General features: G+C 43.9%; 1 protein-coding gene across 6 annotated transcripts in view; it reads left to right on the forward strand.

Annotated features, from left to right (window-relative positions):
- Positions 1-24523, forward strand: part of DGKD (diacylglycerol kinase delta) — an 81567-nt gene that overhangs the window by 27419 nt on the left and 29625 nt on the right. For 5 of the 6 annotated variants that reach the window (XR_009463431.1, XM_059730882.1, XM_014598979.3 and 2 more), the window contains exons 4-11: positions 13238-13342; positions 13921-14053; positions 15429-15535; positions 16257-16382; positions 17875-17977; positions 20504-20666; positions 22793-22901; positions 23727-23866. Coding sequence is in view for 5 of the 6 variants with exons in the window: in XM_059730882.1 (XP_059586865.1) it covers positions 13238-13342; positions 13921-14053; positions 15429-15535; positions 16257-16382; positions 17875-17977; positions 20504-20666; positions 22793-22901; positions 23727-23866 (986 nt within the window). In the remaining variant the exon portion in view is untranslated. Of the gene's footprint in view, positions 1-1098; positions 1431-13237; positions 13343-13920; positions 14054-15428; positions 15536-16256; positions 16383-17874; positions 17978-20503; positions 20667-22792; positions 22902-23726; positions 23867-24523 lie in introns of those variants that run through there. The other variant, XM_014598983.3, reaches the window with a different exon arrangement.

Here is a 24523-nt window from a genome sequence, read left to right on the forward strand (position 1 = left end):
TAGCTTTGGCCCGTCTAACTGCCTCCCTACAAGTGCGAGCAGAGGAGGTATACTCCTCTTTGGTAATCTCTCCCTGTTTCCACTTTTTATGTGCCCCCCTTTTGGGGGCACATAAAACTAACTCATATTTAGTATGGTCTCTTCTCTTTTGGCTACTGCTCCATATTACCATTAACATTAAGGTTGCCATCTACCTGGTTGACATGTTTCTTGACTCCACATCTGATTTTGGGGGCTCCACCAGCTATTGTAGTCTGTTGTCTCTTTAGCTCTCTTTGTCTCTGTCGTTTCTTGCACCTGAGATTCAAGGTTTGTAAATCTTATTGTCACAGCAAGTTCACACTTGCTGAACAGACATTCATGCTTTCCCTACTGCTGGGCTGCTGCCTCCTTGAGAGTCTGCTCTACTTTCTGGCCAGCTCTCTTGAAGCTGAGCCTTCCCTCTAAGTATTGTAGGTATAATGGGGCAGAGCTACTAGTCCACAGCAGCTGAGTGACCCCTTCCTGGCAAGTGTGCAGTCTGTATATCCCATTACAGAGCAGATAACATCAGTGATTCTGAGAGAAAAGCCAAGCCTGAAATTAATAATGTAGCATGTATTTCCAGAAGAGCAAGATACCGCTGCCCCAAGCCTGGCATGGACTAGGTGAACCATTGGTTCTTTCCTAGCACAGAACTTGTTTTTTGTGTTGCTTCCAGCCATCAGCTCTGGAATTGGTTTTCCAGTTGTTTCCAGCAGACAGTTTTGTCTGGAATGTGTCTGGACTTTTACCCTGCTTCAAGTGACTTTTTACACACATTTCAACATCAGCTTCCCATCTCAGCTGATTCAGACCCTTGAGATTCCACAGGCAGAAGTTCACAGATGTCTGCTGTATGATTCCTGTGTGCTGATGCTGCTGTTAAAGCTGCTTGGAACTAATGCGCGCACACACAGAAAAACCATAGAGCTGCCTATATCCATGCTGCTGGCCCCCCCTCAGCAGTGAAAGTCAGCTTGGTTGAAGAGGTGGAGCTTAAAATCCTGGAGTCCATAAACCCTTCTCAGTTGGGAAGTACCTCTCTGCTCTGCCACAGACAGGAAGCAGCATGTTATTACAGTCAGCGCCTGCCTCCTGGGTTCACTGCCAGCAGAAGCAAATCTGTCCCAGCTCCTCCTCAAGCAGACGGCTAATTAGTTTGTGGAGAGTGGAACGGAGCTCAGGGAGATTGGCTGCAGAGAATAATCCTATTAATCTCCTGTCAAGCAATCTGTCTTGTTTGTTCTGAGAGGGATGAGACTGGTCCAGTCTCTTTGGTTTAGAGGAGGATTGAATGCAGGTTTGCAGCGTTAAGACAAGACAAGTGATCTGAGTTTGCTGGACTGGGCATTGAAAAAGGCAGCACTTAGTCCTGTATAACAGCCTACCAAGAATTCAGATTGATTGGAGTAAGTGCATGCTTCAGGCACTCTAGTTTAATTGGAATAATGTGCTGTTCTTCTGTGCTTGGTGTGTAGTACATTTTCTGTAGAACTGAATGGACGTGGGGAGCGGGAGTTGTTGCCTGCACAGCCATTGGAAGGTTTGTATACATAGGTTAACAACTAGTTCTGCACTGCTGATACATTTGAACCTGGGTCAGTGGGGAGCAAGGGAAGCCAGGTTATGGTCATGTTTTACTTCTGTGGATATCTTATCTCTTTGGGAAAGACTAAAAGGAGAGGTAGGAGCTGAAGGCTTAGGGGAGAGGTATGTGGAATTGCTTTTGTGAGTGTGAATGTTTTCTCTCTTGAGGGACAGACCAAATGGGAAAATGTGGTTATTGTCATTCCCCAGCTACCCCCCTCTCTGGATACATGTTTGATGACTCTGGTTTCTGCTAGGTAGCTTCATTTTACTTTTTTACCCTAACTTAATCAGGCAAGTAAGACGACTGCACTTGTCTCATGGAATTGTATGGATTTGAGTGTGTTCCCCTGAGAGTGATATTTTCTTAGGATTTTCTTCTCTATAAAAAAAAAACCAAAAACAAAATAAAAACCAAGCACATGCTTTTGGGGTTTTTTCTTTTAACTCGGGGTAGTGAACATGTGTGAACTATCCTAAAAAGGCAGTGAGGACATGGCACATTCATTTTGCCAAGAGGTCAATTTGCTAAGGTTAGCCCTGGTTGGGGCACGACAGGGTACTTCAGTGAGTTTACTTTCTGGTAAAAACTAAAGCGTTGTGCTTTCACTGCTTTTTACCTTAGGCTAGGTCATGTGTTGGATATCCTGAAGTAAAAACTATATGGATGTATGTATGTTATCAGTGAAGGCAACCCCCAGAATGCCCTGTAACCTGTCACTGGAAAGCATATATTATATCTGAAGCGTTTAGGACTGAATGAGTTGAGATGCAGAATTATTCCAGCTGGCTATCAGGCTATATGTCATCTGGCTGTATTTTGGTTCAGTAGCTATGTTTCTGTAAGGCATTGCCACAGCAAAAAGAACCAGAATTAGAGGTTACTTTGCTGATATGAAATATAAACTCTGAGGAAAAACATGTGACCTCTTTTTCTCAGGAGAAGAAATATATAAGAACTTTTGTTTTCAGGTTCTTTGCAGGAAGTCAGACTCAGTCCCTGGGCCCAGGGACTGACATGAAGTGTCTGGAGGAAGCTAAAAAGAATTTAATGTTGCCTTCCACTTCCACAGGCTCCCCAGACTGTCTGATCTATACAGAACCCTGGATAATATGCTTAAAGGACTAACCTGGCTCATTTCTGTGGGCATCCCCGAATTCCCCAACACAGACAACCTCTCAGACAGCAGGCTCCAGGGAATAAGCTGGCAGAGTACTGTGAGCAAAGAGCATGGGGTGGGGAAGAGTTTTCCTATTCCAGTTGTGTGGAAGGTCACTTGTATCAGGGAGTGTCAAAACTTACTGGACTAGACCTTTACCCCAGCCCCATATTTCTGTATGCAAATAGTCATAGGCTATGCATCAAGGAGACACTGGAGAATGAGAAAGTGGGGATTAGAACAGAGTCTAATGAATGGAGGGAAAGATTTCCTCCCCATCCCCTTTAAGATCTCTTCTATTAACTGGACAAGATCGCCGTTCTCTTTAAGTACCAGGCTCCCACAGGGATTGTTGCCTTTCCCACACTCATGTGTGCAGAATAAAAAATTTGCATGTGATTGTGTTAACATGTTTAATCTCTCTGCTAACACAGGTGGCCTTTCAGAGTTTCCTGTCTGTCAAAACTTGTAAGCAACTAAAAATAAGGCTACCATCTGGAGTGACTTGCCATTTTAGCAAACTAGTGTCACTGGTCTTTACCATTCCATTCAATGCAGGTCAGTCCCCAGTTCCTTTCACTACCATTCCAGTTACAGACTAACATGCTGCCTTAGTCATTCACACACCAAACCTCAGTAACATTTTTCTGCTGCAGAACAGCCCTTGGTAAACAGACCCTTCTGAGTTGCTCCTGGCCAGTAAAAATAGTCTTTTAAAAATCCTTTCCTGTGTGGGATTCCAGGACTTTAATCTGTTCTATTGCTGGAACTGGTTGTTAGTCTGTTCATAGAGGGCAAACACAAGTCCCAAAACTAGCCATTTAAGAAAGGTCTGTTGGGGTTTGCTCCTAACAGAATTGAGGGAGCTGTTTGTCCCTGCTGCACTGCTGGGAGAGATTTGGGGATTATGGGAGCACCTAAAAATGTGCTAAGTGCTTTTCAGGCAGGTAAAGCGTGATTATCGGACTTGAACTGGGGGAAACTGGTGAGATGGGGACTTGGAAAGAGAAAGCTTGATGTTTGTAAAGAGATTTTGTCCCTGTAGAGGGAAGTTTACAGAAAGGGAATTTAGTGCCTGTTCCTGCCCTTGTGCCTGAGTGCTGACACCTTTTTTTTGAAGGTTTGTTTGCTTTCTGGTAACCTTAGTGCAGTCTACCTGCCTTTCCTGAGCATGTAAATGCTAGCCTCTCACAGCCTCTGCCTGAAGGGGAGGAGAAGGCAGGGCTGCTGTGAGGGAAGCCAGAAGTAATTTCAGAAACAGGACAGGTGTTGAACAAGGATTGTTTTGAGGGGACAAGGGCCTTCTTCCCCTACTGCCGATCCTTGCTCTAAAGGCCATATCTACAATGAGGAAAAGGACCTGCTGAGTTTTCCACCCCTGCAATTGTTACAAATGCTTACATTGTTTTTGTAGCAGGACAAAGCTATCCTCAGCACAGTGTTAAGTTTGCCGTGCTGTTGAGAACAGTTTACTTTTTTGTTTGTGCTATAGCAGCTAACCCGTTTCCGGTGTTGCTAAAGCAAGTGAGCTGTAGGGAGCTATTAACAATAATAAGTTGTCAGCAACAGGTCATTTTCCTACCGTAGACAGGGTCTTGCATTGCTCAATTCTACAATTTATTAGCTGCTAACCTTGATGTGTCTTATACCACCAAACTGGCAGCTGTGACACTGGGGAGCATTGACCTGCCCCTCATTCCTGATATGTTTGCTTCTGTTTGAATAACTTGGAGGTGTTCTCTGAAATGTCTTTTAACATTTCCATTGCACCTTTATTCCAGAATTGTATAGTTCTGTTCAGGAACTTCTTTCCTGTGTGGACTTCATCTGGTCAGAACGCACGGGAAAGAAAGAGTAACTTGGGGAATCTACCTTTGTGTGCACTCCTTTTGCTGACTGCCAAGAACAGGAATGCCTCTTGGTTAGGAACAGAACATCCACAAGCATGATGGAATGTGACCCTGGTATGTGATGGGCTTTTCCCCACAGAATGCTATGTCTTATTGGCTTTCCCACTGCAGCATAGGGAAGGCAGAAATGGGGACACAGCAAATTATGAATAAACAAAAGTTGGGCTTTGTTTGGAGCATGATGTGCCAACAAGAGTTACCAAAGGCAGTGCTCAGGAAGTTGTTGCTGTTACTGCATGAATGCCTAACAGATCTGGTATATATCATAAGAGAAACAAACCTAAAAAATGTAAATACGGTCCCAAGACATGCAGCACTGTTATGTTTCTCCTTCTATGGCCCTGGTCTCTCCTGGGTTCTATAGGTTAAGGCATGAAATGTAAGAGCCATGTAGAAGTCCAGGGTCACTGTGCTGCAGTGTAAAGTTTAGGTGCCTGTGATCTGTGCAAACAGAAACCTCATTTCTAGAGAAAAATCAGATTTGGAGTTGTGTGTGTGAGGAGCCAGTAACTGGCCTTATAGTTAACAGAAATGAAGGGTCATTTCCATACGTGGGAGATTATCATATTGTCAAGGAAAGCTGTTTTCACTATAAAAAAATAACTCTTTCTGAGTGGGGGGGTTTCAGAGTGGATTCCTGGTGTTGAAGGGGAGAGAAATGGCGAAATTTTGCTGTGGCTCCTATTTGTGAACACTCTGAAACAGTAATAGTTTCCTAAAGTTTTATTTAATCTCTGTGGCAGCTCAGTATGGGACCATCAGGGTATGTGTCCATTATCAGAGCTGCATTAAGGGTTAATGGTCAAAAGCGTACTAACAGAAGCCTGTAGAGGAAGCCAAGTTACAGTCCTCAAACTTTAGCAATCCAATAACAGTTCCTCCCTTGCTTTCCAAAAGATGGAGACCTGTTTAAATCATGCCAGCTTGTTATTCCAGACTTTACCATTAGCAGTATCTATGGCTCCAAATGCATTTAATTAATGACCATTAATGATGCACTCATAAACTGAAGCATAAATTGCTAATCCGATTCTAAAGCTCCCTCTTTTATTTTCCTCTCTGCCCCCATGTCTTTTGCCAGCTCTTTAAATCCATTTGTTCCCTGAGGGAATGGCTGTCACTTTAGCTGCAGTTGGGACACAGGTTTGGCAACATGTCAAGCTGAAAATCTATCATACACTATGAGCACTGTGAAACTCTGTAGTCCATCCCAACAGTCCTGGGCTGTATGAGTTTTTGCAACAAGATGCTTAGAATATGCTGGCCCTGCTGATTTGTGGGTCTTGCTGGTAAACACAGCCTCGCTGCTTTGTATTTGTATTTGTTCACTTTACAACTATAGCCATGCAAGGAGCTCGAATGAAGGGGAGGGTAAGTTGCTAGCCCAGAAATATTACCACCCTACCATATCCCTTCTGAATTTTTAGGTTATGTGACTGATTTTTATCCACTGTACAAAAGCCACTGTTAGGTCCTGTGCCTGGGCTGGACTCTCCCATACGTAATTAAACTGGGATTTCTAGCTGTGCTAGTAAAGCTTCTGCCCCTCCCTGCATCTTTTATATTTCTTCTCACTGTAGCTCCTCAGTCCCATGTGACATAAGGAATGTTACTGTCCCTGTCCACATTGAACTCCCAGCTGTTTTGAACATATCAGGTGATGATCTCTAGGGGGAATAAAGGGTGACAAATTTCTAAGTAGGGCTGTGTGTTTTACAAACAGGATGTGAGTAAAAGGAAGCAGCCAACATCATCAGGTCCTCTCATACACCCACTCATGGCCCACTTGTATACTGCCCCAGGGAAGCTATATTTAGCTGAACAATTTTGAGTTGCTCTCTCTGCCTGTGCCTTTCTCAGGACAGCTTTGTGATTGGATTAGAGACTTTTTAACTTGTTTTTCTGTCTTTTGTGGTCACTGAGCTCACCAGATCCATTCTGATAAAGCACATTCTCACTGCATGTTTGTCCAAATTGCCAGTCAATCTCTGAGAAGTTTCTGGGTACCCTTGAAACATGGCAGGAAGAAGTCAATGAGTAAGGTCTCCACTGATACAAGCAAGGTGAGCAGTTGAAGATTTGGCCTTAGTCTGGTGCTGTTGAGTGGAGGAAGGGGAGGTTGTTTGGAAGAAAATATAGAAGGTGAAATGTAGGATTTCTTCTTCCAGACTGGAGGCATGAGATTTTTTTAATTGACTGTCTTTCTGACCAATTATTCACAGCTGTTTACCAGGGAACGTCATCTAGGGACATCCAGTCCATTTTTAGAATGTAAAATTAGAGATTTTTCTTGCTTGGCTCCATTGTTTGCCAGCTGGCCTGATTCTAAATGTCAGTTAAACTGGTGATGACTCGGGACAGAACAGTACATTGACTCGTAACTAATCTTTTTCCAGAACTGATACCATCAGCCAGAATGGAGATTTTCAACTTGGTCAGAGGTCAGACTTCATGATGAAAGGATAGAGGAGATGATGCTGTGTGCTTGGGAAGTGCTAGGGTAATGTCATCCTCTGTCTTCAAAGACATTCTGGAAATAATTTAGAGAAGAATGTTTTGAAGTGCAAGTTTTCTGTGATGGGATCAAGATGCCTTGGCTGTCTAAAGGGTAGATAAGTATCTGCAATGCAAAGTCCTGGCATGATATGACAATGGCAGCTGGTCTACAAGAGATAATGTTTCAGGGGTTTTTTTTAGATTGAGGAGTTTCTTTTTGGGTATAAATCAAATTTGTTCCCACTTTAGATAAGTTTCTCTTTTCAAATATCCTTACACCGCTCCTGTCTCGCATCTATTTTGATGACCTTTCAGGATGGATGGAGAGAGTGGGTTCTTTCTTGCCACTGCTGATTAAGTTGGGTGTTATGCTACCATCAGCCAGTTGTTTTATTCCTCAACAGCCCCATTATGGACTAATATTTAGCTAAAGGGAGACAAACATAAGCCTTTATTTCCATTATAAGGACCCAACTTAATATTCAAAGGTTAGGAAGCTTCAGAACCCTTGGGATCCAAAAAGCAGCGGTTTAATAGCTGGAATTCCCTTTTTAGAAAGATGAAGCAGTTTAAATGTATACAGTTGTTCACCTCGAGATAAACCTCTAAGCCATGTCAGGGTATGAATCCTCAGAGTTTTGCCAGCCCCAAAACCAGACAAACTGTATGAGTTATTTATAATATCATGATTTATTTTTGTTCTGTCTTTTGATTGTAATTCTCCAGGGAAAGAAACCCCCTTCCTAACTCAAAACTAATCAGCCCCTTGTTTTTATTCTCTCCCATTATATGAGAACAAGAGGTCATTAGATGACATTACTGCTCGGTAAATTTAGAACAAATAAAAGGAAACAGTATTTCACCTAATGCGTCGCCATCCTGTGGAATATGCCGTTCCAGGATGTTAGTCAGAAGTTTTACCCAGAACTTAAAAAATAACCAGACCATTCCTATTCATGGCCATGTCAGCCAAGAGAAGAATAACCAGATTTCAGGCCTTCATGTCAGTTGATCGTTACCCTGTCCAGGAGTGAATGTGTATGACTCTATGATCAGGAAGTTGTGTGGCTTTGATGGGGAGGGTTAGTATCATCTCTTGGGATATTAGGAGCTAGCCACTTCCAGAAGCAAGTTAGCAGACTGGTGGAGCACTTGGAGGCAGCAAATTTTGTTTTCTTTCCCTAGTAACTGGAAAGGCAAGAGGGTTTTAGCCTCCCAGCAGTTATTTGGGTCTTTCAGGTAGACACTTCAAACTGAAATGTACTTGTACAGAAGTGGGGAGGATCGGGGGGGAAGCTTCCACTACTTGGCTGTTTGCATCTTTCTCTTTCTCACACACTCTCCTGTTCTCTTCTCTCACTACTCCCTGAGGGAAGTACATTTTCATTAAGCTCAGTGTTCCTTGCTCTGAACAGGTTTACCGTTTACTCTCCTCATCTCTGCAACAGTTTATTTAGTGGCTTACTCAGTATGATTCTCTGCAGCCCAGGCAATGTAAGGCTAATTATGTGCCTAGAGGTGGTATACGCCATGTGAGGTGTCTGGCACTTAACCTGTTCTGAACTGTGGGTCTGTTCTGATTGGGATGCCTCCTACTGTTGTATTTCTGGGTTCTTAATTATCCCTGTAAAAGTTTGAATTACAGATATTGACTATTACACAGTTGGTAGTTATATCAGCACCGTGTCTCCATACTCTTTTTCCAAGAAGCATTTTGGAGATTTTTCATTTGCAGGGGAGCATATTAGACACATTATCTCAATTCTTATCTCTTGTGATGTCAGGGAATATCATTATGAATGTTTTTCTAGAACTGGTGCATTGGGAATGGTCTTGTCCAAAACTCATAATATAATTTACAAAGAGTTGTATTATCTCCTTATTTCTGGGCATCTATTGTGGGTCAAACTCGTAGTTTCAGGTCTGTGATTTCTTGTCTAGGGGTTTCAAGTGTGCAAATATCTTTTGATCCATGTTTGTTTCCTGGCACATGAACTTGTGGTGCTATGGTGGAATGGAAATCTTTTTGATATTGGATTTTGAGACTTTAAAATGATTATATCACCTGGCTTCAAACCTTATTCTTCACTTCATTAGACCAGTTCTTTGGAGATGTACAAATTTTGCAGCCCTGGAATTGGACTCTTGCCAAAGGAGCTTCAACATTTCTGTGTCCTGGCTCAATATTTTAGATTCTGGGTCTTTTAAGAGGACTTAACATTTGATCCTGTATAACTTTTAATCAAAAGTGCAGAACCAGTTATGTTCTGAATTTTTGTTCATTTTGAAGGGATGGTCCTGTGAATAAGGCTGCAAGTTTTCTATATGGAGAGAGTCAATATTTTACCATCTGTTTTTTTATAACAGTTATTTTTGTTACAGTGTCCAAATGTGTCCTAGGTTCTTATAGAATAAGCAGAAAATAGGAGACCTACCCCCCCCAAATCTTGCAGCTGCAAAGCGACTGAGTGGCTACCTCTTCTTTTAAAGATATATTGTGAATATTAATTGTGGACCTAGTGTTTGTTCTTTGTTTTGATGCCATCCTTTGACTGGGCCAAATTTGGGGACTGCTGGCCAGAAGCAGTGCTTTATGGAGGAGGGGTATAGTTTGAAAACTGATTAAATGAAAAAGGAAAAACTTTTCCCAAATTAATACTATTTTGTCTACAGTCACATATGCATTTTTCAGCATTTGATTTTCTGTTGTGACAAAATATGGCAGGAAATAAATAGGAAATTTGATGTTCCAGTTGAATTTAGCTGTGGGAAAGTGATAGGTTGATTGTTGCATTTGTTTTTAATTCTTAAATCTGGTTTATGAGCCAAGTGGGAGAGAGTGCTACATTATTCCACCCCTGTTTTCTACCTTGTATCATAGATACTTAGAGATCTATATTCCCATTACTGTTGGTTAGACAGAGATTTTCATTTGATGTGGAATCACTCTTGAAGTGCCTGGACATACATAGGCAGGAGAAGCCTGGGCCTTGGGTAACCAATACAATCCTGGTCCATTTCATTTTATTGTTTCAGAGGGATGTGTTTTTCTTTCTACTGATCCTTTCTAATTGACTGAAGGAGCAGTATTGATAGCAGTATTGATAGGCTACAGTCATTCAGTCTTGTTTCACTTTGGTCAGAAGAAAAGTTCTGCCATAGGGGTGCCATATTTTCATGAAAAATGAAGTAATAGGTATTTTTTGTGGGGTTATAGAATAAGAAGAAACAAATGAGCAGATAGACTTCTATTAGCATGGGTCTTGGAACCTCTTAGAGTAAATTTAACTTATTGGGACATTGTTAATTTGGACATTGTAATATAAAATACTAAAAATCTCCTTGTATTACAGTGCTTTAATATCAGAATCCCATTTGAGGCAGGATTGTGTTCTGGCAAATACTTAAGCACTTCTTTCACTTTATTCAGCTAAATAATCCAGTTGATATCAACAGGACTTTGTAGGTTAATAGTTATCTCAACATTTAGGCATTTGCAAGATCCAGGTCTGGGAAAAAAGATGAAATTGGTGGTTGACCACAAGCACAGAGACATATGCAAACGAGAATAGAAGTCATCATTTTCTTGCTAGGGACTTCTTCTGATTGACTGAAGAAGCAACGTTGATATGCTACAGCAGAGACACACATGCCTCAGGCTAGATGGCAGAGAATGTGCTGGGGCTGCACTGCCAGAACAAGCATCAGGCCCCTTGCAGCTCTCCCTCCATCCACCCCTGGCACATCAAGATCTTACAAGTCAGGGCTGCTAGTATTTTTGGCATTCTGCCCAAAAATGTTGCCAGCCCATGGGCTACAATCAAGTCTTTCTTGTTTCTCTTTGGTTAAGTGGAACTTTTTGCCATAGAATGTTCTTCAATGCTATAAAAAGTGTGGTTTTTTATTTTGGGAAAATCCACATGTGAAAGCTGTCCCAGGACATAAATGTTGTAGAGGCGAGGCTTTTTTTTTTTTCTTAAACCAGAAGGTAAACTCATCAATTTAAGCCGTACTGTCAGGGGATCTAAGTTAAGGATAGATGTTTTCAGAAAAAATTGAGGTGAATGATGTCGGGGCTGAGGGGCTGTGGCCAGCAGCCCGGGCACGTGGGCTGGGGAAAGTTGGCACGGCAAACTAGAATTGGGCACTGACGCGTGGAGGTTGATTAAAAATTATTTTACTTACACCGTAGGTGGTCGCGGTGCAGGCAGGAAAACTTGCTTGAGTTGCAGTTACAGACAAACACAAGTGGAGTTTGCTAGGCTCCACCGAAGACACACGAGCGGAGTTTGCTAGGCTCCGCAAAACAAACATGATGAGAGCTCTCTGAACTGATACGAGAGTCCGAGCTGTGACTCTCAACGAGCGCGCAGGGCAGGGGTACGTCAAGGATCGTCCGGTGACAGGGAGAAACTCTTGATGGGTGTTCAAACCATCGGTCGGCTCCGAGACACGCGCAGAGTTTGCTAGGCTCTACCACGTGGCCCAGAGTTCTCCACAAGATGGATGCGGAGTCCTCCTAAATGAGGTCCTCCCCGGAGATCTCCGACTTTGGTGGAAACTGCTCAAGCCTCTTATACGGCTAGCAAACCAATCACTAGCTGCCATGTGGGAATAATTTAGAAACAGCCAATAATGGGGAACAAATTTACATGTGAGCGGCAGGAAGTCCTTTGCACCGGGGTTTTCTCTCTGCAGCTGAGAATTGCACTGTGCAAAGAAAGCTCCATGTGGCGGGAAATAATTCTGCAGTGCCGAAGCACACACACAATCATTGGGTAATGACAAATGAGATCAGGCCTTCATGAGACAGGAGGGTCAAATGTAGAATAAGGTGATCTCATGTCTGTAATACTTTCTTGTTATTTATTTATTCTGACTTGTCATGACTCCCAGATGGATTTACTTGTTTAAATCTGTTAGTTTTGGCAAGGACTGTTGTCTTTGATTAGTTTGGGAGGGCCATTTTCAGTGGTTTTTAAAGCAGTTTCTGCATACACGTTAAGCATTGCAGAGTTTAAAAAGTTCACATTCCCATTGCAAAAGAGCATGATAAGAGAGACTAAGCAAGAAACCATATGAAGTGGAGGCTTAGGGACCAGGATGTCAGTAGAAGTGAGGCAGTTTTGACTTATTTAACTTCATTGGCAGTGACAAAATGTGCATTGCTGTTGAGTGGCATTATCTTCTTGCTTTGATGTGGTCTTCCATCTTTTAAGTCAGAGGCATCAAACATTCAATCCATGGACTGAATTCAAGCCTGCAGAGCTGTTTCTGGCAGGCCAGGGAATTTGGAGGTGAGGCCTGCCACAGAATCCAGGGCTACAGGGCGTGTTGGGCATGGCTGTTGGTGGCAGAGGGACAAGAAAGGGCTGTGTCATCAGCTCTGCTCACCCTGTGACTGCTTGGCTTGCCATTTACCTTGGCCTTGCCACTTCCACCACTGGCCTTGCCACTTCCACCACTTGCCCCACTGCTACCAGGCCCATATCTGACCTGCAAGGAGCCCTGTAGGCTGGATCAAGCCCAGGGCACAGAGTGAATCTGACACTCCTATCCTAAATAATAGATCTTTATAGCCTTAACTTCAGTTAACCACATGTTTTTCCTGGGAGTGTTAGTGAGCAAAACTGGGCATGTTCATATGAAGACAAAATAAGGATAGAAATTGATTTGTTATTAATGTGAAAAATTGGGGAAAAAATTGTTTAAAAAAAAAACACACCGTAGTCAAACTTGTGACTTTCCCACTACTGTTCAACAATTGACTTTTCTATTGTGGGTTCTTTGGATGACTATCCAGTGCTTTTTTTTTTCAAAATCTAATTATTGAGCTCTTTACCTACCTAAACTCTACTGAAAATGTAAGGTTGGCTTTCAAAATTCTGAAAATACCGTTTAATAATGTAAACAGCCTTTGCTCAGTTATGCAGCTGATTTGAGGCAGTTCTCTACAGACAGTTCTCTTTAATTTCCTGTAATAAAAGTTATTACTTCTCCATGGAAAAACTTGTTCCTTACTCAGTTTTCTGCAACTCGAGCATTCTTTCTCTCTTCTTGCAGATTATCACTCCATGTCGGAAGCTCATCCTCTGTGCTGATAACAGAAAAGAGATGGAAGATTGGATTGCAGCACTGAAGACTGTGCAGAACAGGGAACATTTTGAGGTAATAAAATAACTTCTTTTATTCACCCTCAGTTCTCTGTGCAGCCTGGCCCATACTTACATTTTACTTTACAAATTTGATCCATCTCCGCTTGGAAGTTAATACAAGGGCTTTGATTGACTGCAGTGAGCAGTAGTTTAGGCTTTACCTAAAAAATCTCTGAAATGCTGTTTGTATACAACAACCTCTTTCAAGTGACTCTTTTCTTGATAGCCCTAGTCACTCTGCGCATTCCCTTGGAGTTGAGAACCTTGCACTCTTGGTCCCTTCGCTGGTATAATGTCTCTGAATCATCATCTGACTTGAATCTCACCTGCCTGATATTCAGCATCATCCAGAATATCCACCTGTTGTACTTTTAGCAACCTTACTCCTTGTACTCTGCGTGCAGCCTATTTAGTGTGTATACAACAGGCCAGAAGGGTCATTTAGTCCAACCCTTTGGATAGATTAATTTGCTGCCCCCTCCTCTGTGAAAGATGTTCCATTTCTGCTTTTTGTATCTGATATGTTCAAGCCTCTCTTTTAGAAAAACTAAACTTCCACCTTCCGTGTTTCTGTAATGTTTTTTCCAACAGTCAACCCAGTACAGCATGGACCATTTCTCAGGGATGCATAACTGGTACGCCTGCTCACACGCTCGGCCAACATACTGCAATGTGTGCCGAGAAGCATTATCAGGGGTTACATCACATGGACTCTCTTGTGAAGGTAAAAGCACTTCATTGTCTTGCACTTGGCATGTCACCAGGGTGACTTACTGGCATGTTCCAAAGATCATTTTAAATAACCATACTCTTATGTACAGTTTATAGAAGGGTGCAGAGGAAAAATGGCACCAAATGGGCATAGGAAAGTTACAGAAGGTCAGAGCAGAACTTTTTTTACAGGCTTGATCTTACTTTTCTTTTGCTTTCAAGTTCCTGATGGTGTCATGGGGGATTTGGGGATGCACAAGGAAAACAGAAGCATGTACCTATATAGTTATCCATCCAAAGATGCTGGAAAGGACATAGTACTATATTTACTTACCACACACACCTTTTCCCCAAAAATGAGCCCCCCAAAATTGGGGTACTCATCTTAAGAAGGGAATTTGATCTTCTGCCTTCAATAGACGGAAGATCTGCTTTGATTCCTGCTTGCAGCAGCATTTCTATTTGGGCAGCTGAGGGAGTCAGTTGACTTACAGGCTCATGGTTCTTCACAGGTATTCATGGTCATCTCTCCTTTTTAATTATCTTGATGTTCCACTTCCTTCTGACAATTTTGCTCTTTTAGCCACTTCTGTTCTCTCTTCTATTTCACTGCTTCGCACCTCTTTTCAGAATCATAAACCCACTCATGGAGACCAGTCTTCAGCAGCAGCTAGGGTTTCAGCTTGTGTTTAAATAGGAAAGGGAGGGAGAGTGAGCTGAAAATTAGATTCTATCCCTGCTCTGTGCAGTCATAACTCCAGAAAGCATCTTTTTTCCCTTCATTTTGCCTTCCCAAAAACAAGGTGTATGTTTTATTTGGGAGGGGTGCATGTGGCTTGTGAGAAAATACAGTGTTAATGCTGGTTAGAATCTGGTGTGGCACTTACTTTCATAATCCCAAATTATTGCTATATACTAATAAAACCCTACAAACGCGAAGTATGGACATATATATTTTTGAAGCATCAGATAAAAGTATTTCTCCCAGGAACAAATGCATTTAAGCATTTGAACTTCAGATGGCTATTCTTTCTTTCTCGGCTTTGGCACAGCAGACATGCTTGGCTTCTCACAGCTCATTCTGGCAGGGACAAATCAACACCAGTAATGCCTGTGGGAAAGCTGAAGCATATTAGTGTACATATGGCTGGCATACAAGGTGGTAACTGATACCTGTACAATCAAAAGGCAGCCTGCTTAACTAATTGATTTGGTGGCTTTGGATCTGATTGTTTTAGCTTTGCTAACAAAGGCAGTGGATGTGCTGTCTTTCAGAGCCAGATACTGTAACTGCATTTTGCTGCTCAGGGAGCCATTTGCTTGTATTGCTGCATTATCCCTTTTGCATTAGAATGAATTCTTCTTCTTGTTATTGTTTTCTTCTGTAGTGTGTAAGTTCAAAGCCCACAAACGGTGTGCTGTTCGGGCAACCAATAACTGCAAATGGACAACACTGGCCTCTATCGGGAAAGATATCATTGAGGAAGAAGATGGGGTATGTATCATCCTGAGCTCTCTGGCTTGGAGCACCTGGCAGTGGGGAGCCTGCTTTGCGTATGCTTCTCCCCCTACTGTATACATGGTTAAAGTTTCAGGTTGGGATGGCTGGAGCTGCTTCCAGCTTTCATTCCCTGAGTCCTGATTTGGAAAAATTAAATGGATCTGTATGTCCCAGGGCTGGCGAGCACTCTGTACTATTCACTTACTGTGGAACTAAAAGGTTTTGCTTTTACATGCATATGGTATATAAAACCACCTAGTGTCAAAGAACAGTGGTCAGTTCAGAGAGTCCTGTCGATTTTAGTTACCTTTTACCAACAGAGAATCCTATCACTCTGAGACTCCTTTTGGGCTATGGACCTTAAAGATGCAGAGTTTTGAGTTTAAAGCATTTTCAGGTGCAGGGAGCCTTTTCATACTCTTGGTAAAGGTTGGGCAATTCGGTGGCTTGTGCATAAATTTAGAATGTGGGAGACCTGATTGTAGTTTCTTCCCTGCCACAGACTTCCTGTGTGATCTTGGGGAAGCCCTGTAGCCTTTCTGTACCTCAGTAAGTACCAGAGAGAGGCAGATAGTTCCTAGAGAGTGCCCTTGCCAACCTCATGCAGAATGAAAAATTGCATCTTTGCATGCTGCATTCCTGCCTATTCTGTTTTGTGTTCTCTGACTTGTGTTCTGGAAAGCCTGTACTTATTTCTTCTCTGCTTGGATTACAGATCTCAATGCCACATCAGTGGCTGGAAGGAAACCTCCCTGTGAGTGCTAAATGCACAGTGTGCGATAAAACCTGTGGCAGTGTTCTGCGCTTGCAAGACTGGCGCTGCCTCTGGTGCAAAGCCATGGTGAGTGAGCTAAATAAACATCATGACCCTCTCTAAAAGTTGTCTCCTTTCAGTGTATGTGGGCCTTTGTGTCTTGTCTGCTACTGCTGTTTGTTTGAAATGGAAATTTAAGCCATGCTCTTGTTTACGTGCATCACTGGGGTTTTTTCCTTCACATTATAGACAGTCTGTGAAGAGGAAGAAACACGGCTAATTGCTTCACTGTGGTACATAAATAAAGCCTAGAAATATTTTTCACATCCAGTGGTACCACAGGATTTTTTTCTTCCTGTACTTAGAAACACCTGGACTATTAAAATTCGTATTCTTTCATTTGCTGATGGCCTTTCTCGAAAGAATCCAATGTGTATCGAGCACCTAATCATAGGCATGAGTGGTGATGGTTCTTCAACCAACCACTCTATAATTTGGCAACTTAAGTGTCAATAGAAACAAGGGAGAAAGCAGGGACTATTAAAATATGTGAATAAAAATAACATTTCTTCTCCTAATTCAGCAGGCTTAACTTGCTTGATACCTAGAGGTCATAAAGCCTGTTAGACCCCAAGTACAAGGATCCAAATAGATCCTTGCAGATCTTGGAACAGCAGAGAACCCCTATGCCCGAAGAAGGGTGATTGTGCCCAAAAGCTTGCCAAGAACTTTTTTCCAACTACTCGGTCTAATAAAAGATATCATATCTACCCGAAGAACCTGGTCTGCTAGTACTCCAGGTGTTTCAAGGGTATTAAGAAGGAAAACCAGCAAAATGTACCTTTCTAATTTATCTAATGGGTTTGCTTATAACAGACGTTCTGTTAGGCTGTCCTTGTCCACCCAAAAGGAGCAAAAAAAAGGCATTGGCTCAATTGTTATTTACCGTTGTAGGCCATTTTATACCCGCTCCCTGGGTCTTATCTTGTTGCGTATCTTATCTTACGTATGTTATCTTGTTAACTCCCAGCTGCACACATGCTTTATTATTCCCCCTACTTCCTCTAGTATCCTTGTTCCTTCATTCATGTGTGTTCCAGGCTTTATCCTCTTAAGCTGCTTTCGAGGTCCCACCTTTAACACCATATGGAGATCTGGGCAGCACACCTTGATCCATAGTCAGGAACCTGAGCAACCTGATTTTTGGGTGCCTCCCAAAATTTTGTTTCTCTCATGCAGTCAATGGAATTAGAACAGGGGACATGAGTTAGTCCTGTGTCTGCAAACCCTGTTGTAATGGCCTGTAAGTAGCCAGGTTGCTGTGTGCTGGGTAATCCTGTAAAACAAGGCATCATATGTATGCTGAGAAGAATTAGCCAGATGAACAAGCTCTGAGTGCCATTTGCTTGCTTAGGTGGCTTTTAAAAAATAACTTGGTGACTTAATACTATAGGTTTTCATTTCTTTGGCTTCTTCCCACGCTTCCTGGTTGTTTGGGTCACGTTTTCAGAGAGGGAGAGTCATCTACATAATCAAAGTACCTAGAAGGATTTATCTGAACCCATTTCTTTTGTTTCAGGTACACACCACATGTAAAGATGTATTACCAAACAAGTGTCCCCTTGGCCTCTGTAAAGTATCTGTCATCCCTCCCACTGCTCTTAACAGCATTGATTCAGATGGTAAGTATCCATGGATACCTTTTTGTTCTTCTTTTCAATCACAGACCTTTCAGTTAAGTGTATGAATACACAAACCAGCTAAGACAGGGGTGGGCAATTATTTCAGGCGGAGGGCCGCTTACCCAGTTTTGGCAGGCTGTCGAGGGCTGCATGGGTAGCCCCGCCTCTTGACAGGTGCCCCACCCCCTGGTCACCATCTTGGGACCAATGACCCAGGGCCAGCACCGGTGGGACCCAAAGCGGGACACAGGCTGGCAGGGGTCTGTGGAGCCAGGCTGGGCTGCACCAGCAGGGAGAGGGGGGAGCTGGCCCAGCTCCACAGAGCCCCTGCCAGCTGGGACCCCATGCTCCTGCCACCCTGTTCTGGTCCCCACCGGCGCAGGCCCCATGCTTCCACTGGCTCCCCACCCACTCACTCCCAGTGCCCCCCCCAGCCTTGTGGTACAGGCAGGGGGGCAGTGCACAGCCCTGACCCCCTGCTTGCTGGCAGGGAAAGAGCTGTTGCTGAGCGCAGGGAAAAACGGCCCCTCGCCCACCCTGTGGCCAGTGCTCCCTGCTACAGGTGCTTGCAGCCCACGTGGGGCTATGGAGCAGGCACAGGCAGCCCCACATGGGCTGCAAGAGGCTATAGCATGGGGCAAGTGAGGGGCCGCTTTTCCCCGTGCTCAGCACCAGCTTGTAACCCAGCCCTGCTGCCAGCCTGGGCCCTGTGCCAGCTCTGGGCTTGCCCATCGGGGCTGTGCGCAGCGGCTGTGGCCCCCCCCCCCAAGCGTGGCAGTGTTGGCTGCTAGGCAGTGTTGGCTGCTGCTGCCCACCTGAAGCTTATGTGCTGGGCAGCCCACAGGTGGCAGCAGCAAATACTGCCCGGTGCGGCAAGCAGTGGGGTCTGCAGCTGCTGTCGCCATGCGCAGCCCCAACGGGCAAGCCTGGAGCCAGTGTGGGGCCCAGGCTGGCAGTGAGGCCAGGTTACAAGGTGGTGCTGAGCGGGGGAGGGCCTCGACCGCCCCATGGCGGGCACTCCCTGCTGCAGCCATTCGCAGCCCACACAGGGCTGTCTGGAGCAGGAACAGTCAGCCCCACGCAGGCTGCGAGCGGCTGCAGCGCAGGATGCCAGCCATGGGGCGGGCGAAGGGCCGCTTCCTGCTGTTGCACCGCCTCCCATGCGCCGCCGCCCCTCCCCCCTGCACTCAGCTTTTCTCCAGGCCACTTTTCCCTGGGCTCCTTCCCTGCCCGGGGTCCTCCCCTTCCCCCTTACCTGAGGTTCCAGGGCGGAGCAGCCATGCGCTCCCAGGCCAGAAGCCCTGGGTGTGGGAGTGGGACAGGCGGGCCCTACTGTTGTGGGAGCCCGCCGGGCTTCCTCTGGGTCCTACAGCCCTTGGTTCCTGTCATTTTTGACAGGAACCAAGGGCAGATAGATACTAATTTTCTAAATTTTTTAGGGGGCCCGCAGGCTGGATAGAATGGCCCCCAGCCCACGGGCCGTATTTTGCCTACCCCTGAGCTAAGGTGAGGTAAGCTACAGGAGGGCTGTCCAGCTTTGCAGCAGAAAGGGGCTGCCCATTGTGCAGACCCCTTTTGTGTCATCACACTCAGATCCTCCACTGCACTTTGCTGCATGGGTGCCTGCCACTCTGCCCCAGCCCTCACGCCATAGGACTCCCTGGGACCTGTGGGTCACCATGCCCCTAGGGGTGGGAGCAGAAAACAGAAGCCAAAAGATGCCGATGGAGCCCAGGAAATGGTGGTGGGGAGTGGCACCCAGGCAGGAACCCACAAGCCACAAATTAACCCCTTGCAGGTTATTTACAGCCTGAGTTGGACAGTTCTGAGTAAAGGTGTGAATTTTCAATGTGTTAGATATTGCTCAGTAACTGCCCTTATGTGTGCATGTTACCCTGTGGTAAATATCAGGTAGCTTGCCCTAATTCCAGTAAAAAACTACGTTATATTTACTACAAAGTAAGAACATGCACTTGGGTAGTTACTATGCAGTAGTTGGTATGCACTAAATTCTCATCTTAGGTTTCCTTGCAGTAACTGCTTTTGTGCCCATATCCTAAATCTCTTTAATTCAGGACCCTGCAGTAAATTCTGCTTCCAAATCAATTAAATCCTGACATGGAAGTTTTTGTTGAAATATGACAATGAATAAGCCAATCATTAGTGTGTTCCTTGGGTGTTCCATTTTGTGTTGCATTGGGTTGATTTTCTTTTGCCCTGAAAGATTTGGTACACTGCACCTGGTTTTGCTCAGACTGAGTAAGTACGTTGCAGAAATAATTTGGGGAGGTGGGAAAGCTGGAAATTCTAGCAGGTGGTTACTTGGTAACTGACATTTGGCACCAGGAGGTATAGGAAGCAGTTCCTGCTGGATTTTGTGCTGTGCTCATTTGGCACTTACCATGTGTATGTCAGGGAAAGCATTCACTTCTTCATCACTGTGCCTGTTGGGTGGGAAATCATTTGTCTGTCTTTGCCTTACCCATAGTAGAGTTTTCTCTTGTGCATTCTTTCCCCCTCACTTAGGATTCTGGAAAGCCACTTGTCCCCCCTCCTGCACAAGCCCCTTGCTGGTCTTTGTCAACTCAAAAAGTGGAGACAACCAGGGTGTAAAGTTCCTTCGAAGATTCAAACAGCTGCTGAATCCGGCACAAGTTTTTGACCTTATGAATGGAGGACCTCACCTTGGGTAGGGAGACGCTTTCTGGCTGAGCAAACTCCTTGTAGATATCAGTGACACAGCATGGTTGAGTCTTTGATTTTAAATCTCTGTCCCATCCTACCCCGAAGTCTAGCAAGGGTCCTGCTTCTTATGGAGGACTGTGAACATCCAGAATTTGGAGGGAGTTTCCCAAAAAAATCTTAATGATGAAAAAGTTGGTACTTTCTACTGCAAAACAGCTGAGGGGTTTTCCTGTGATTCCAGAATTTCTCTTCTGAGACGATACCAAAGATGGAAAGTTTCAGTCCCAAAAGAGAATCTTTCAGCAAGTTGTGAACACAGGCTTATAACAGGCATTTCAACCTAAGTGCAGCTACCGCTTTTATGGTGGCAAAAAACAGAATATCTTAGATGGCTCTTGGATCTTTCAATAGAGAAATAGCTATAAATATAAAGGAGAGCCATAGAATAAGGTCCTGTACTGTATTTATGCAACTGTGAAATCAACTTAGACCTTCACATCAGTCCATAAACATTTTATGTAGGACTGCTCCTATCACCTCAAATATGTGAGCAATTCTTGCATGGACAGATGCCATTAAATGCAAGGAGAATAACACAAGTGTCTCTTTTTTTTCTTTTCTCCAAACATGTGAATAAAAGCATGGATTTCAAACCATCCAACTCTATGTCCTGGGATCACCAGTCCTGGACCAGTGACCATTTAAAAATATAGTCACCTATTAGAGCTGCCATAGACATTTGTTCCTCTCTGTAGCAGATTGTAAGATACTAGGCACATCTACACGAGATGCTTACTGTGCGGTAACCTAATAACACTGCACAGTAACATGCCGGTCAAAAACATGCTATTAAGCTACTGCACAGTGTTATTAGGCTTCTGCACAGTATCTGTCATGAAAAAACCATGCGCCAGCGCTACTGCACAGTAACTATAGCAAGTACTAAACTCATTAAGCAAGTACTAAACTAAATGTGCAATAACTACTGCGCATTAATGAATGTGTAGATGTGTCCACTGAACCTTAAAAACTGTAGCACCTTGACTGAAGGAAAAGTTGTATTTGATAATTTGTTACAGGTTTTGACATTAAACGATACTATTTATTTCCTCTCTTTGCCTGAACATTTGGACCCGTGATACAAAGAAAAATGGCTTTTAAGAGTGAGAAGGTGAAAAGTGGTATTGTTTGTTTTCCCAATGGGCCGTTTCCAAAGTAGACTTTTTTGTTAAAAAGAAAAGCCAACTAAATAAACGATGGGGTGGTAGAAAGGCCACTCCATAATAATGAAGCTGTTTCACATTCATGTGAACCAAACTGCACACAACATGACATCCTTGTTTATGATAGTCATTTTTCAGTGTTGGTGATTGCTTAAAGAATTACAGTTCTCAGGTGACTGTGGTTTTCATATAATGCTGTAGCAAAGCCTGTTTAGTGAGGCGCAATAGCTTTGACACTTTACAGCAGGAACCATGGTTTTAGCAACTATAAAGGAAAATCTGCTTTCAAGTCTGGACAGGGTTCAGTTTGCTCCAATGAATGGGGAAGTTCACACATCTTGTGGTGGTGAGTGGTTTGTCTGCTTACAGAGCAGATAAGGTAGGAAAGTATCTATTTACAACAGAAGGACTACTGTGAGGCTTAATAGCCTTTTACAGCATGCATCTGCATGCTAAATGGCTCCACAGAATCCCCACCTCCAGAAGTCTTGCTTTAATTGGCATGGCTTTGGGAGTGGAGGTGTTGACTTCAGAATTTTGTTTCATGACAGATAGATTTATACTGCGCACCAACAGTTTTCAAAAACATAATCCTGTGGATAATTTGCTGCCAAATGTTTGTTTCCTTTTCTGAGACTATAATGCACCTGTTCAGAAGTGGAATGTCCTGGTATGGATTTTTCTAATCTCTTCAGTGATTAGGTGTGTAAATTACTCATACCTGTATTTATAATTTCCTTTTACAATGAAGAGTTCAAAGTCACCTAGAATCAGACAAAGGCCTGTGTTCATTGCCAAACCAGAGCCTACTTAAAGCTACCCAACCAGGTATGTAACCTAGACTGAAATAGCTAGTCACTCCTGTTTCATTAATAACGCATTTTTTCTTCCTTTTTTCCCTCTGTAGTTTACGTTTATTCCAGAAGTTTGACACTTTCCGGATTCTGGTTTGTGGTGGGGATGGAAGCGTTGGATGGGTTCTCTCTGAAATAGATAGCCTCAATCTTCACAAACAGGTATCTGCCCAAAGGGCTTGTCTATGGGTTAAAATGAAGAAGGGCAGACAGGAAGGAGTGGAAAGGATTTTTGAATTTGCAGTTGTGCCTAGAGCAAAGTGGCTAAAAGCTTCCCATAGCTGGTGCTACTGCAGTAAACCTCTACTGAAGGTCACAGGAACTGCAGTAACTGTGAACTCCCGCTCACAGCCAGTGCTTCTACATGATTCCCTCCTGTAAGAGCCAGTTTTTTAAGTAGTTCTGAGTATCCCCTAAGCCCATGTTCCTACACCATTCCCTGCATGGATTTCTGTTCAGAGATGGGTAGGACTGGACTAGCCAAGTGCTCACACAGATTTATTCCCTCCAACAATCCTAGGAGGAGGATGTGAATTCTTTTGTTACTAGTTTTTCTGAGGCCTGGAGTAACTACATACTGTCTTTAAGTGACAATGTTCTATGTGCTGTGTTAATTCAGTGCAGTGGGTCCTGGAGCCTCTTGCGAGGTTCCCATACAAAAAGTAACAGCACCACCTGATGGCAAGAGAAAAATACTGATCTCTGGCCATCTGATGAAAGCTTTTTTAAGCAAATAGGTCAGGAATGCCAGGAGTGTCAGTGAAATCTACTTCACTCTCCATTCACTGTTTAAAGCATGAAGGGAAGTTTTCTCTCTTGCTGTGTGTTCTCTGGCTATTCTCCATGCTTGCACTCTCTTTACCATACAATAGTAGTATCTCAGTGACTAATCTATGCAGGGAAGCAGTCAGGCTCTTTTCAGTGTTACACTTGGCTTATGTTTTCCCCTGTGGACGTCTGTATCAGTCTCCTTCTCTCTTGGTATAGTGCCAGTTGGGAGTGCTCCCCCTGGGTACAGGAAATGACCTTGCACGCGTGCTAGGATGGGGATCTGCTTGTGATGATGACACCCAGCTCCCCCAGATCCTAGAGAAGCTGGAAAGAGCAAGTACCAAAATGCTGGACAGGTGAGTGTCAGCCCAGATGTGACAATCTGAATCCCTGACTCCAAACCCTGAGCTAAGCTCTATTCTAAGAGAGCAGCCTCCCAGGGCGTTCATACGATTCCTGCTGGAATACTGAACCTCTTGTCAGCTTCACCAGTGATTCCCATTTACAGCCCTCCTGCCCCCTATTGTCAGGGCAAGGGAATCTTGCAATTCAATATTTCTCCTGCAGAGAGGTGTGACCTTGTGATTTCCAGAGGTCAGTATGCAATATAGAATTGACTGGAATGCCTGGCTGGGGAGAGGCCTCTCCTTCCTGTCCAGTGACACACATACCATGCATCTCTGATTATCATTCAGTGAACTTGCTTCCAAAGTAGTCCTAGTCCACTGCATGGTTTAATATAAATGCTCAGAGGAGGCATGGGGCTGCCATAGAGCTGTAGAAGTAGATGTTGGAAGGACCCTGTTAAGTCATCCTGTCTATCCTCATTCCTGTGCAGAACTCTTCCCTACAGTACAGTTTTGAGTGTTATGTCTTGTCCAGGTGCAGATGGTTTCAGAGATGGGGCTGTGTTTCTAACTCCTGCAAGGAATCACTTTGTACTTCAGTATAGCATGTCTGACAAGTCAAAATGTGAAATGCAAGGGCATAACTAAATGGGGGGGAAAGCCCCA

Source organism: Alligator mississippiensis, chromosome 7 (assembly GCF_030867095.1).
Source record: "Alligator mississippiensis isolate rAllMis1 chromosome 7, rAllMis1, whole genome shotgun sequence".
Lineage (NCBI taxonomy): Eukaryota > Metazoa > Chordata > Crocodylia > Alligatoridae > Alligator > Alligator mississippiensis.